The 14,731-nt window shown below is 49.7% G+C and overlaps 2 protein-coding genes across 2 annotated transcripts; both read left to right on the forward strand.

Annotated features, from left to right (window-relative positions):
• Positions 1-652: 652 nt before the first annotated feature.
• On the forward strand, positions 653-8,976 carry LOC136287898 (gallinacin-5-like). The gene is made up of 5 exons (XM_066180590.1): positions 653-731; positions 1,459-1,545; positions 7,712-7,798; positions 8,381-8,507; positions 8,690-8,976. Exons 2-5 carry the CDS (start codon positions 1,488-1,490, stop codon positions 8,703-8,705), a joined length of 288 nt encoding a protein of 95 aa, XP_066036687.1. The 5' UTR covers positions 653-731; positions 1,459-1,487; the 3' UTR covers positions 8,706-8,976.
• Positions 8,977-11,218: 2,242 nt separating this feature from the next.
• LOC136287899 (spheniscin-1-like) lies at positions 11,219-13,040 on the forward strand. Its single transcript, XM_066180591.1, has 4 exons — positions 11,219-11,407; positions 11,660-11,747; positions 12,190-12,294; positions 12,807-13,040. The coding sequence occupies exons 2-3, from the start codon at positions 11,690-11,692 to the stop codon at positions 12,291-12,293; spliced, it is 162 nt and encodes a 53-aa protein (XP_066036688.1). The 5' UTR covers positions 11,219-11,407; positions 11,660-11,689; the 3' UTR covers position 12,294; positions 12,807-13,040.
• Positions 13,041-14,731: the final 1,691 nt, after the last annotated feature.

Consider the following 14,731-nt stretch of genomic DNA (forward strand, 5'->3'; position numbering starts at 1 on the left):
AGTAATGAAAGTGTTTTGGTGGAAAAAAAAAAAAAAAAAAAACCACAAAAAAAACCAAAAACAAAAAACAAAAAAAAACCAACAAAAATTCCCCACTTTTTCCATTTTTATTCTTAACTCTGAGATTTCTGTTTTCCTCTCTGACTTTTTCCCCCTACCATTCCCTAGTGCAGATCTTTTCCATGTTCTTAATTGTCCAGATTTTCCCTTCCAACAGCAGTAATGGTGTAGAATTAATGACAGCCTGTTCACTCTCTTTCTGAATTTCCAAGAAAGAACTAACTTCCCATTTAACATAGGTTTGGTAGGTTTTATTTTAACATAATTTCAGCTGATGATTATTTTACTTCTGTGATGATATATTGCCCATGTTTGTAAGGAAATATGAAACCCCTGAAAACAGATGGAAACAGAGACCTTGAGTGAGCTGCTGTGGCCAAGGGGTTGCTCGAAGGGAGGAGGCCCAGCGTGTTTTTCTCATCTCAACACATTTCCCGAGGCGATGCTGCAATGGTTTGAAAGCCAGACCTTGGTTCCTCTTAGAGCAACAGCAAAGAGGATTCAATGGGTGTCCCCAGAGCTCCTCAAAGCCTCATTGGCCACCAGAAGGCTGTGGAGGTCAAACATCCCTCACCACCCTCCAGAAACTGCACAAACTTTGCTCCTTCATCTTCATCTGCGTGGCTGACACTGATCCTGGGACTGTTCCAGCGCAGAGCTCCTCCTACCTGGTAACAACCAAAATATTCTCATTATTCAGCCTCTCTCAAAAGGTTTTGTCCTTCTTAAACAGGCTGGAGACTTCACATCTTTCGTGTTTATCTGCATTTTGTTTTATAGCCTTAGCCTTGCAGTGACTCCAGGCTGAATCATGAGGCAGTTGTAGAGGTGTCAAATGTTGGTAAGGGAGAGGAGTTTTTGTTGGCTGCAGGAAATGCAAAGACTCAAAAATTTATCCTGGAAATAATGTAATCCTTGAGGGGAAGAATAAAAAACAGCCTCTAAGCAAGAATAAGGAGAAGCTGGCTTTTGAGTTAATTGGGAAGAAATTTGCTTTTTTCTGTTGTTTTTTTTTTAGCAGAAAAGCTTTAGAAAACTCATTGTTTTGTATAATCTAGCAAAAATGGTCTTATTTTCTGAATTTTCAGCTTTAACTTCCATAAGGCAAATCAAATGTATTGCAATGCATTGCAAGTTATCCAGGATAAATTGCTGGTCACTTGATGCACTAACTAAAAGGGAATTTTAAACTGAATTTTTTCCATGGAAGTTTTTTCCTATGCCACGATCCTATGTGTACTCCAGGAAAATCTTAGGACAATAGACATGATAATGACAAAAATGTGCAATAACCTCTTTTAGGTAATTTCCAGGTCTTGAAGAACATTTCTCTGTGTCACTTCTGAGACTATGGAGGAACAAGGCTCTAACCAATGTCCTGGTCTCCTTTCTCTGCAGTGATCCAAGATCCCAGCCTACCCTCTGCCATGAAAATCCTTCCTTTTCTCCTTGTTCTCCTCTTGGTGGCATTTCACGGAGCTGCAGGTAAGGTGAGGGACTAAAGAGAAGACGTTGATGTCTTGCAAAGGTCTCCTGTCCCCTTTGGGATGTGGCGTAGCTGTCTCCTGCAAGGAATCCTCACATAAATCATCAAAACTCATTGGAGATTACAAATGAGAAATGAAATTAGCAAATACTCCAAGCATCACTTTGAAAGGGGAAACTCCAAAATTACCATTCAGCATCAGCATTTTCCTCATTAAACCCTGCAGGCTTGTACTTAAATCACTTTGCCTCTGAGTCATCCAACAAGCAAATTAAATCACAATCAAATATTCTTAAATGCACAGAAGAAAAAGAACATGTCATCTGGCCCCATGTTCTTCAAATATCCTTTGCTTTAGGAGCTGGGACATAGGGTGGAGAGGCACAAAACCATGAGTGAAGGTTTAAATGCTACTGGCAGCACCTCCTTGGCAGAGAAACATGTTCAGCCTTAAGTGCTGGTGTGGGCTGTGCCTGTTGGAGGGTGCAAAGGAATCTGGAACCCCAAACCAACTCTATTGTCCAGAAAAAGGGATTGTATTTTAATATCAGCCCTGAAAATGGCTCAGCTACATTTGCAGGGTGCTCTGTGCACGAGCAAGGGGCTGGTGGAGTTTCGATCTCTGTGGGAACAGGGTGGAAAGTGTCCTCTGGGGAAGTAAGGATGGGAAAAGACTGTGATGAACTGCAGCAGACCAGAAATGTGGGAAAAGTGCTATATGTATTCCTGGAAGGATTTAAAAGCCATCTGGATGTAGCACTTGGAGACATGGATTAGTGGTGGGCTTGGCAGTGCTGGGTTTACAATTGGACTTCTTGATCTTAAAGGTCTTTTTCAACCTAGATGAGTCAGTGATTCTATGATTTTATGTGGTGGTCTGATGTTATTCTTACCTGGGCCTCTGTCTGTGCCAGTTCTCAGAGGGAGGACACTGGGCAAAGAATTCCTTTGGTCTATTTTATGTCCTTATTTAACACACGGTGGATGTTTGGCCTGTTTTCGGTAGGACCTTCTGGGTATATTAAAGCCATAAATTTATCTGTATCTGGGAAGAAAAGTGTTTCTGAGAGCTCAGACTGCTCACAACCACCTCTGCAGTGCCCCACAGACCACTGCTTTGAGACCAGGAGTGTTTTATTCACCCTTTAAAGCACTCCCTTATTCCTCACTGGAATTTTCTGGGTGTGCATATATCACTCTACACACATGCTGGGAATCCAGCACACCAGGGATGTGCTGGATGCACTGTCCATTTGTAATACCCATTATCTGATTGCTGTAACAAGCTTCCCTCTCTCTGAATGCACCAGACTTTGTGCTGTTCCATGTATGAGCTGGAAATTGGAATTAATTCATTCATGTGCACTCAGGTGCATCCAGAACACTTCAGCTGTCAGGCTACATCCTTATTAATTGACCAAACAAGGCCAGGCAGCCTCCTGCCTAATTGCTAGTCTGCTCCCTGGAGTTGTTTTGGTCCCTGACAATTAGCACCTTCATGGATAAAACCTGTTCTGGGAATAGCACAGGCTGGTGGCCATTCCCAAAAGGCAGTTTGAATGTGAGTATCCTGTTTTAGCAGGGAATTCCATTTAGACACGTAGGGAAGGGCAGCTCCAGACTGTTCAGCCCCAGACGCAGAGGGCAATGCCTGGTGTGGTGGGTTTGGTGCTATGGAAATGTTGTTCTGCATGGATTGATGAATTTATCCATGTATGGGAGCCATCCCTATGGACTGCTGGACACCAGGACCTGTTTGAGACATGGGTGAAATGTATAGGGAGAGAGACAGCCAAATCTGCAGAACCATGGGATTGTGGAATGGTTTGGGTTGGAAGGGGACTATAAGGCTTCCACTATCCCAGGTTGCTCCAAGCCCCATCCAACCTGGCCTTGGACACTTCCAGGGATCCAGGGGCAGCCACAGCTTCTCTGGGCACCCTGTGCCAGGGCCTTACCACCCTCACAGGGAAGAATTCCTTCCTAATACCTGATCTAAATCTCTCCTCTTTTAGTTTAAAACCATTCCCCTCTGTCCTATCACTGTCTGTTCACATTAAAAGCCTTTTCTCTTCTTTTTTATACAAGTGGGACTCTCCCAGGTGAGCAGGTGCATCTCTCCTGAATATGACTTACAGGGTTTTAAGAGCTTCTAAGTGCCTGCTTCCTGTTTTCTATCAGATCTCTGATGTCCATCCCTAAAATCTGAGTTCCTAACGAAGTCCTGGGCTTGGAGACACATCAGAAGAAGGAATTAGAGTGTTTGCTTGGTTGTTGTGCCCACAGACCTCCTCCTTTGAGGGTCGAACTGTCACAACCTTGTCAGCTCACAGGGATTAACCAAAGTGCAAATCCCTGCCAGAAATAAAATGTCTCCCATCCTTGTTTTATTTGTTGGTTTATTTGTGCTTTTTTAAGGTAGAAGCTTGGGAAGACCCAGGAGACCTTACATGGAGTGTGGATATCGTGGGACCTTCTGCCACAGGGGGAAATGCCCCCGTGGCAATGATTACCTGGGGTCGTGTCGTTCTGGGTATAATTGCTGTAGGTGGTAAGTTCAGTGTTCATCTGGGGCAAAGATCACTTCCCAAATTATCCTCTGGATCCCAAGCAGCAGGATTTTCCTCATAATCATAATTCTGAGATATCCTTTCCTTTGCGTAGGTTGTAGTGTGGCGAATTGTGGAGAATCTCCAGGAGCGATCGCTTTTGACATCGTTGGATTCAAGGAATTGTTGCAGCAGCCACCAAGGATTTGTCATTCTCCTTTCAATAAAAGCAAGATCTGGGGAGGTTGCATGGCTGCCCTGTGTGGTGTTGTCATTCACTTCCAAAAGTAATTCATTTCCCACTCATTTCCCAAGTCTTCCTTCCATTAAGAATTTTAAACAAGAATCCTGAAATCAATCTAAACCTGCCAGGAATGTGTAGTTCACCAAAACATTTACCTTTCTTGGGCTGCTGTTTGAGTGAGTGCCGGCAAGTTCTCCACACATGCCTACCAGGGAATTCTCTGTCATGATTAAGACTGAGATCAGTCACCATTTCCACTGGGAGCACAAAAGTCTTCTCTAGTCTGTGACACTTCATAGCACCTCTGCTCTGAAAACTTGGGGTTCCCATCTCCTGATCCAGAGCTTTCAGACATGGGAACAGCACCTTGTTTTATTCTGAGAATTAAAGTCACACTGAGCAGGAAAAATTGATAATCTGAAGTCTGATTTTACCTGTGGCATTTCTGTCTGATATAAATTTGGAGTGAATCTGCAAAATTTATATTGGCTGCAGTTGCAAATCAGGAGATCAGAGTTAGACCTGATCTATTGCTTGAGGCAATTATAGAAACATGTGTGAGAGGCCAACCCCACTGTGCCTCTGATCACTTCTCTTCTGAGAGATTCGGCTTGTCCTGCCCTGGACCACAACAGAAAACCTAGAAGGTGCAGGTTTGTCAGAGAGCTCCTGTCCCTGCAGCTGCTCCTGCATGGTCAGGAGCATCCTTGTGCTGACAAGGAATCCTTGGTGCCCAGAGAAGCTGTGGCTGCCCTTGGATCCCTGGAAGTGTCCAAGGCCAGGTTGAACAGGGCTTGGAGCAGCCTGGAATGGTGGAAGATGTCCCTGCCCATGGCAGGGAGTTGGAATAAAATGATCTTTAAGGTCCCTTCCAATCCAAACCAAACACAAATTGAAAAAATCAAATTTCTGTGATTCTGTGAAGGGAGGATCAGTAATGGCTGACTTTCTAAGGGAAGCAACCAACCCAAGTGCAAAGGACTGACTCAAAGCCCTGAGCTGCCCATTTGTTGCAAAGCATTTGCCCACCCTTCACAGAACCACAGAATCACAGAATTTTTTAGGGCTGGAAGGCACCTCTGGAGATCATTCCAGCCCAACACCCTTGCCAAGGCAGGGTCACTTGGAGCATGTGACACCGGAACATGTCCAGGTGTGTTTGGAATGTGTCCAAAGAGGAAACTCCACACCCTCCCTGGGCAGCTGTTCCAGTGCTCTGCCACCCTCAACATAAAGAAGTTCTTCCTCAAGTAGAGCTGGAATTTCTTGTGTTTCAGTTTATGGCCATTGCTCCTCATCCTATGGCTGGGCACCAGTGAAGGGAGTCAGTCACCATCCTCTGACACCCCTTAGAGGTATTTATATGGATTACTGAGATCCCCTCTCAGTTGCCTCCAGACTGAACAGGCCCAGCTCTCTCACTCTCTGGGCCTGTTCAAAGCAGATGTTTCTGCAAATTAAATGTTTCTGCCACCATTGAAACCACAGCCTTGTGCAGGGCAGGAAGCTGGGCCAACAGCCGCCTCCCAGGGATCTCCCTGGATGGAAATCTGAGGAAATTGCCAAGTGGAGCCAAACCAGCAATTTACAGTTGATGTCCTAAGATGGTTTTGCACAATCCACATCAGGTGAATGTTTCACAAACTGGAATGGCACAAGATTTTTGCTCAAGGACTGAGGATTTTGCAGGGAGGGTTCAGGCCTTGTAATTTTAGATTCTTGTGTCTGTGGCCAGCATCATGCAGAATCCAGTCTCATCATGCTTTTAGCTCACCACCACAAAGAGCTATTCTTGCTTTTATGGCTGGGGAATGGCTTCAAGAGCCAGTTAAGAGTGAAACAGGCTGAAACGCCCTAGGATCCATGCTGCCCATCCCCTCCCTGCTTCTTATCCCAATCCCATTTCCATAGCACTCTACATGTTCAGATTCATGGAATCAAAGAATCATAAAACGATTTGGGTTGGAAGGGACCTTAAAATCACATAGATCCAACCTGCTCTGCCATGGGCAGGGACACCTTCCACTATCCTAGATTGCTCCAAGCCCCATCCAGCCTGGCCTGGGACACTTCCAGGGATTAAGCTGATGCATGTGCGAAAGAGCAATAGCACAGAAATGCAGCTAATTGCCACCTTAATGAAGCCCTGTAAAGAGCCTGGCTACTGGACATAGCTGCTCTCAGTCCCTTGCCTCCAGGGGTCTGGATGCCAAGACAGCTCAGAAGATATAAAAACAAAAATAAATATTGGGGCATGGCCTTTTCCCTTTTTCTGGCTGTAGCTGTAGGATCAGGATTTCCTTCAGTGGTGAAGGAAATAAGAAGCTGCCCTGAGTGCTCTGACTACCATGGCAGAGTAGTAGTGATCCCCCTGGGTACAGATCTGCAAATAGTTTGTACAATGTCCCTCACTGGGGAGTGGAAAAACAATGAAATAGGGTGAGTTGTTTGGATCAAAGGCATATTCATGTGTTGGCCAGAAGAACTGTGGCTGCCCCATCCCTGGAAGTGTTCAAAGACAGGTTGGATGGGGCTTGGAGCACCTACTGGAAGGTGTCCCTGCCCATGGCAGCTGGTTGGGACCTCCTGGTCCCTTCCAAACCAAATCACTGTGTGATTCCATGACTCTTGTGCCTGCTCAGTGAATACACACCAGGCACGAGTGTGCTTTTAACATCCATCCCCACACACGTCCCCACAACACTGGATGAAGCTGCAGCAAGGCTGGAAACGTTTATGAAGACTCTCCATCAAACAGCAAAGGGTTACACACGGCCAACTCCACCAAACAAAGCCACAATTAAAGCTTGTCCTTCCTGGGACTGCTGGTTGGACAGGGATGTCATCCCAAGTGGCGTCTTCCCAGTTATTTTCAAGCGAAGCATAGAGAGCGTACGCTTCCCGTGGGGGGAGGAGGAGGACAGAGCTCCTTTGTGTGGTGAAAGCTGATTGTTTGCCAAGGCCCAGTGAACAGGGATGCTGTGTGTGTGTCCCCAGAGGTGTCCAGCAAACCACAGCACCGAGCAGCCCTTACGCAAGGCGCGATGACACAAGATCCCGGGCCGGAGGCCTGGGAATCTTTCTCAGGTGTCAGATGGGGAAAGCTCCACTTTGCTTTCTCTGTTGGGGGAAGAAACAGAAAAAGAAGCTTTTGGGGCTGGACATTTTGAGGACTCAGACATCCCAAGGGATATTGTGCCACGTGGAGAGACCAAACTGCTGCTGGTGACGGGAAGCTGCGAGTCCCAGTGCATCCTCCCAGCAGTGACTGGTGACATCCCCTCTCCCCAGTTCTGTCCCCGCGCAGGTGCCACACGACCTGCAGGAAGGGATCCGCCCATTCACCTCTGCTTCCTTTCTCTTCTCCTCCAGAGCTGCGACTCCTCTGGGGACTCCCAGGCATGCGGATCCTGCCTGTCCTCTATGCTCTGCTCCTCCTGATGCTCCGGGGAGTGACAGGTAAGAAATGTGGAGGGTTTGTCCTTTGTCTGTGTTTTTTTAGGGAGGATTTGTCACCTGAGCGGACGAGTGACGTGTGAGTTCCTGTGGTGGCTGTGCCTTCACCGCCGGGGTCCCTCTCACCCCACACCTTTAAGGAAAGACTCCAGCTGCAGGTTCTGTTGCTGGGGCCAGAGCTGGGGCATTGTATTCAAGCTCTCATCCTTCCAAAACTGGGATTTGACCCCTCTCCATGCCTCCTGATCTCTGCATTTCTGAGTCAGCAGCACTGGGCACAGCAGCCCTGCTGGAGAGGAGAAGGAGGAGCGGGGAGGAAGGGAAATCCTGCTTCCACCCTTGGAGTTCTCCCTTGTTCCAGGAAGGAGGCAGCAGGCACAATGGAGACCTCTCCCAGAGCCTGCTTAGGGGTGTAGTGACTGTCTCCCACCCAAGTGCCATAAACTCACCTGGGTTTCTGCTGCAGGCACCTGCTCAGCACTCGTGGCAGGGGACAAGCAGGGGCTGGGCTAACGCTGGCCGCGCAGGGGCCAGGATCTGTGCTCAGCATCGCGGCTGAAAGTTTTCTCTCTCCGTGCCCTGCAGGGCTGCCCCCGGTTCGAGCATCAGCCCAGGACTGCGAGCGCCGCGGGGGATTCTGCTCCCACCGCTCCTGCCCGCCCGGCATCGGCCGCATCGGCCTCTGCTCCGAGCAGGAATTCTGCTGTCGGATGTGAGTTCAGGGATGCCCGCAGGGCTTCGGTTGCCGCCTGTTGGGGTTCGGGGTTCGGCTGTCGGGGAAAAAAAAAAAAAAAAGAAACAATGGGGAATGTGCAGCCCAAGGGTACAGGGACATTCCTGACCCTCACTGCTGCCCTGCCTGGGACACGCACTGCCAGAGCTTTCCTCCCACAGGCGGTGGTATCCCTGATGGGCTCCTGGATCCCCGAGCAGGACACCAGCCCGTGCCCTCGCTGCGTGGTCGGAACGATGCTGCCTGGAGGCACCAAGCACTGCCAGGGGCAGCAGCAACCCTGCACAGCCAGACCTGGATCCCACGGGAATCCCAGCCCCCAGTGTTCCCAATACAAGGTGGTGGTCACTCCCACTGCCAAGATGTATACTGGGTGTGCCTCTCTTTGGGGTGAATTCCTGACAGACATGGACACACACACACTGTCCCACCATCCACCCTCTCTCCATGCTGGCCTCAGCCACACCAGCATCTCTGCCCATGGTGGGAGAGGGGACACATGTGACGCTCATAGGAACCCAAATTCCAGCCTTTTAGCTCAGCAAGGGGACCCCAGCACTTCTCACACAGGGATGGAGGGGTTGCTGTGACCACCCTAATTTCAGTGGGGACCTGCTGGTTGTCCACTGGCTCCCAGGCTGGCTCAGGAGTCCTTATGGGGCTGTTCCATGGGACACACGGTGCCTTGGTCCCCAGCTGTGGGGCACTGGGGGTGTTGTGGGGTGCAGGGGTATCTGGGGGATGGGAGAAGTCATTTTATTTCAGAGAGAGTGGGGACTGATGGCTGTGCCACAGGGCTTCTCAGGAGCTTGGGATGGAGTTGGGGTTCAGTGCTGGGAGGGTTTCAAGGCCTGGGGCTGGGGGCTCAGTTAGGAGTCCATTGTGGATGATTGGTGTGGCAGATCCAGGATGCTCAGCTCAGGGATGCCACGGGGGTGGCCTCTGCACTGCCATGGGGAAGTCAGCATGGGGATGCTGGGGCAGGGGACACCCACTGCTACCCTCCATGGAGCAGGGCAGCCAGGGGTGGGAGCAGCCTCTCCTGGGGTACTGGGCATTGCTGTGGGTGCAGGGAAGGTCAGATCAGGGTGTCAGCAGTGGGTCCAAGTCCCAGTCTGGATCAGCAAGGCCAAGCTGCAGCTCTGCTGGGATAAGGACAAGATCCCCAGGTCAGAGCAGCTTCCCAGGGCAGGGCTGGCCCCAGCCATGGCCTCCCTGCAGTGGGGATTATAGAAGTCCTTTCCACACCAAAAGCAGCAATCCCTGGCTGTGATGGCCCTGGGTTGGTCCTGAGTCTGGTTCCAAACTCCCAGGAGTGAGGATATTCCTTGGACCCAGCAATGGACACCCAATCCTACTTCTAGAGATTGATGATTGAGGGATGTCCCCATCATGTATCAAGGCCAGGTTTGATGGGGCTTGGAGCATCCTGGGATAGTGGAAGGTGTCCCTGCCCATGGCAGAGGTTGGAATGAGATGAATTCTAAAGTCCCTTCCAACCCAAACCATTCCATGATTCCATGCATCTCTCTGAGAGATGACACCAGACCCTGTGTCCCTGATGTATGTGACCTCAGGTCCCATTCTCCTCTCCAGGACCCAGCTGCAAGAGCTTTGGTCTCTCTGAGCAATGGACCAGCACCCTGGAGACACGGCACAGACAGTTTGTACAAAAAAAGGGTTACAAATAAAGTTTACTAGGAATATGGGACAGGTAATAAGATGATGTAGGGCCTGGCCAGAAAGCAGTCATGGATACGTTGCTTCTTTCCCTCTCATGATCTTTCCTCCATGAGCCACTTGCATCTTTATCTTTCTGAAATACCACAGAATTCCTATAAATCCAAAAGCTCTCCTGATCAAGTCCACACCTTTAAGGCCCGATAAAGTCCTATTCACCTTCCTTCACTAATCTCCCATAGATTGCGCATTTTTATACAGCGTTTTGCTGCTGTTGAACCACATTTATGGGTTTTGCGCCAAGTAGGGCAATTTCAGAAGCAGTGGATTCAGATAGGATGAGGTGAGGTGTGGTCTCCCCTGACTGCATTTCCTCTTTGCACTGCTTGACTATTTGAGGAGACATCAGAAAGGCATCCTTAGGCTTATCACTTCCTGGCAAGTGGAATGCAAGACACCTTGGCAAGGATGAAGCTGTTCTTGTGATGTTAACAGAGAAGGAAACCAATTTTTTTTTTTAATGTTTCTGCGTGTCACACAGCACCAGCTCCCTAAACAAACTGACAGGACAGAAGAGACAGATATTTTAGCAAAGAATCTCAGCATGGTTTGGGAAAGAAGGGACTTTTAAGATCATCCAGTTCCAACCCCCACCACCATCAGGGACACCTTCTACTATCCCAGGTTGCTCAAAGCTCTGTCCAACCTGGCCCTGGACATTTCCCAGGATGAGGCAGCAACCTCTGGGCAGCCTGTGCCAGGGCCTCACCACCCTCACAGGAGAGACTGGGTGGGATTGGTCCCTAATTCTGCCTGCACCCTGACCAGCCTGTTTCGTCCATCCTGGGCAGTTCATGCCATGCCACCACAGCCTGGGTGCCTCTGTGCCGTGGGTGTCACAAGAGGTGTTGCATGAGGACAACAGTGACATTGATTGCAACAGCCCCACGAGGCCCCTCAGCCTCTGCCATTGCATAAGAGAGGGACAGGGAGGAACCCCAGTGTCCCCACATGGATGGGGGACTTTTTGATTGGCCAAGGAGAGATGCGTCAGCAAAAATCAGTGAATGTCCCCACGGCTTGCAACAATATAAAATCAGAGTGTTTTGGCCAAAGAAGTGATCCTTGAACCCAAGGGCTGCTGGACACAGCGATTCTTGTTGGGTTTGTTGTTGCCTGAACACCCAGACCTTTGTCAGGTAGGTGATTGTGGAGTCTCCTGGAAAAGGATCAGATAAGGTAATGGATTTCCCAGAGACTGAAACATCATAAAATGCTCCGGAGGTTGGCAGGGTGGCACAAACCACAGAATTCTTTTTAAGAGAAAAATAGAGGAAACATCTTCAGCTGTGGTTGCGAGCAGTCCCTGTGCAGTTTGGTGAACCAGAGCCCAGGTTTCTGCACCACCTGGGCTCTTGCGTGTCCCCATTGCCTTGGTGTCCCCTCTGCAGCCCTGTGAAGACCCAGGAGAGGCACCAGCCATGAAGATCCTGTTGCTGCTCTTCCCCCTGATCCTGCTGTTGGTCCAGGGTGCTTCAGGTGAGAAGGGGAAGAGGGGAAATGGGGGAAAGTGTAAGGACTAAGCAGCAGGTAGTCAAAGTCCCTGGAAATGACCATGTTTGTGGGAATGATGAGAAGGTAACAGAGGATAGAAGTTAAAGGGGTTTTTCCAGTGATAGTTCTATAGGACACAGACTTGGGTGGGAAGAGCCCATGGAAATAGAATACTGGCTTCTTTGGTGGGTCAGGAAGGTGTTTGGTTTCAAGCTTCCACTCTCCACCCTGCTGTTCCTCTTTGGATGTCTCTGAATGTTCCTTTTCCCTTTGTGTTATCTTTGCTATGGGGAGGTTGGAGCTGAATCCATCCATTGGTCAGAAATGCACAAAACACCATCAGCCTTTTGCAATCACATGATGCTCTCACAGATGATGGCTTTAATTGTTTTCTATGTTTCTTTCCCCATGGAAACCCAAAATGCAGCTGGATGCAGGCAAAGAGGGGGACGCTGCACTTATGGGAGATGCAACTTCCCTGAGAGACCCATTGGAAGATGCAGCCTGTACAGTGTGTGCTGCAAGAGATAAGGTCTGGAATCCTGCCTGAGAGTAGACTCTTTTGTCCACAATGAAATATGTGCCAAATTTATTTCCTGAGAATATCTGCTACATAATCTCCTTATCTATTCCATGTGGGAGAGATGTCCAAGAAGGGAGGGAAAAGCCCTTGTGGGTTTTAGAGCTGCCCTCAGTGGGACTGCAGCAGCCCCAGAACAGCCAGGGCCTCCTCACTCTCCTCCAGTCCCCAGGGCCTCATTCAGGCTCTGCAGAGGAGTCTCCCAAGCCAACAAGTAAGGAAACATTCCCTGGCCTTGGGCAGCACCCAGGACATGATCCACATCTTGCTGCACCTGCACACACCTGGAGCCAGGGCTGCCAGCATTGAGATAGCCCAGGTCCAGCCTGTCTGCACTAAGGACTGCACCTCACCTCCCCTGAGCCTGACTCTGCTGCACCACAGCCTGGGCATGGCAGGGCAGGGGGACAGAGTGGCAGGGAAAGTTACACCACCTGATATGATTGTCTGTTTTCTTCCTACAGTACCTGGGGTTGAGACGCTGAAATTGGCAAGCAGCGCATGGCCTTCGCTTCTGTCTCCTGGCCCCATGTCCTGATGTCCCCTCCCCTGGCTGCCTGTGCCCTGCCCAGTCGGGGTGACAGCAGCAGTGGCAGCTGCTCCTGCTGGGTGCTGCTGGGCTGGAGCCCTGTGGTGCCAGCCCTGGTGTCTTTGGGGCAGGGGTTGCTTTTCCCACCTTGAATAAAGACCAAGAGCTCTTTGGCATTGCAGGGCTGGGCCGTGTGTGCGTGTCCTGCTGCTGGAGAGGTGCTGTGCCTGCTGCCCCTGGGGCTGGCACTGCCTTGGTGGCAGCAGAAGGGCCTGGGGATGGTGCTGGGGCTGAGCAGGGGCTGTGTCTCTGGGGATGCTCCTGCCTGGCTCTGCGTTGGGGACACTGAGCCTGGCAGTGCCAGCTGGGCCAGGCTGTGTGGGGTGTCTGTGCTGGAGCTTCCCTGCACATGCTCCATCTGGGGAATTGGGATCCCTGTGTTGGTCCTGCCAGTCCCGGGTGTCCCTTGCCCCTTGAGCAGTCTCCCCTTCATGTGCAGAGCTGTGCTGGGGGCAGTGCGTCACTTGAGTGGGCATGGCCATGGTGAGCCACAGGTGCTGTCCCTGCCACTCCTCCTTGTCCTGCTCCAGCCCTCCCTGCTGTGATTGTGCTGCTCCACACCAAGCAGACAGGAGGAGGAGGAGGAAACCATGTAATTCCCAGTCTGGGTGACATGTGAAAAAAGTCCCATTTTGGTGTGAAAATATCCAACTTTTTTTATCCACATGAAATTAGCAGAATGTCCTGGCCGCCCTGCCCATCTCTGGTGGTCTGCAGTGACAATGCTCTGCTCCATCAAAGGCAGGGGCCTCTCCCTGTCTGCAAAGCAAATCTCAGACATTTGATTCCCGTGTGGTTCAATATCTGGGTGTTTCTATGGATACAGTTTGATGGGAGCAACTGGGGACCCTGCCTGGTTCACTGAAGACTTTCCCTCTCAAGAATCATACCCATAAAATTATTGATGTTGGGAAAGATCTCTAAGAATATCAAGTCCAACCATAATCCCCGAACTGTAAACCCCAACACTAAACCATGTGCACAAGTGCCACATCCACACAGCTTTTCAATTCCATCCAGAAATGGTGGCTCCATCACTGCCCTGGGCAGCATATGCCAAACCATCACTACCATTTCTGCAAAGAAATTATTCCTGGTCCCCAGTCTAATCCTTCCCTGGTGCTATTTGACACCGTTTCATATAGTCCTGTCAATTGTTACCAGCAACAAGAGACAGACCCCAAAAATGTTCGCACAGCGATTGCTTTCCAGAACTGGAGGATTTGGTGAGGGATGTTCAGATCATCCCTTCCTGCCATGGCTTTTCCTTCATCTGTGTTCACTTGTCCTGGTCCTGACTCTGGGGCTGTTACCTCAAGCTGCCTTTACCTCCGCAGTGAAGTGCTGCTCCCTCAGCCCAGGGGCTCCTTGGCCCAGAACATCTGGAGCCAAACTGATGGAGGTGTGGAGAATGAGCTCAGGGGTTACCAAGAGCACACAACGGAGTGGTAAAGGGGAAGAGAGAGAAAAAAAGAAGCACTTTTTCTCAAGAGTGCAGGAAATTTTATTTTCCCTGTCTTATTTCCAAACTCACCAAAAGAGATGTTGAGGTGTAATGAGTGGCAAACCTTTTCTCTCACCATACAAAGCTGAGTATGTTTGCAATATTTAGTCTCATCTTCCACATCCAAATCTGAATATAGAACCGATAAAATGAGAGACCACAATGATGAAAACCATTTCCTCATTTCCACTCTCCCCAACATCAATCCACCTCCCTTGTTCCCCCATCCCTCTCCTGCCCAGCCCATTGTCGTTGTCCCACAGGTGTCACAAGAGGTGTTGCGTGGGGACAATGGT

Source organism: Chamaea fasciata, unplaced genomic scaffold (assembly GCF_029207755.1).
Source record: "Chamaea fasciata isolate MVZ Bird 193981 ecotype frontalis unplaced genomic scaffold, bChaFas1.0.hap1 SCAF_3, whole genome shotgun sequence".
NCBI lineage: Eukaryota > Metazoa > Chordata > Aves > Passeriformes > Sylviidae > Chamaea > Chamaea fasciata.

Coding starts and splice junctions, on each gene's coding strand:
- LOC136287898 (XM_066180590.1), top strand. CDS start 1,488: ATGAAAATCCTTCCTTTTCTCCTTGTTCTCCTCTTGGTGGCATTTCAC. Junction 1,546..7,711: donor GGCATTTCACGGAGCTGCAG/GTAAGGTGAGGG, acceptor CTTCTCCTCCAG/AGCTGCGACTCCTCTGGGGA. Junction 7,799..8,380: donor GATGCTCCGGGGAGTGACAG/GTAAGAAATGTG, acceptor CGTGCCCTGCAG/GGCTGCCCCCGGTTCGAGCA.
- LOC136287899 (XM_066180591.1), top strand. CDS start 11,690: ATGAAGATCCTGTTGCTGCTCTTCCCCCTGATCCTGCTGTTGGTCCAG. Junction 11,748..12,189: donor GTTGGTCCAGGGTGCTTCAG/GTGAGAAGGGGA, acceptor CCCAAAATGCAG/CTGGATGCAGGCAAAGAGGG.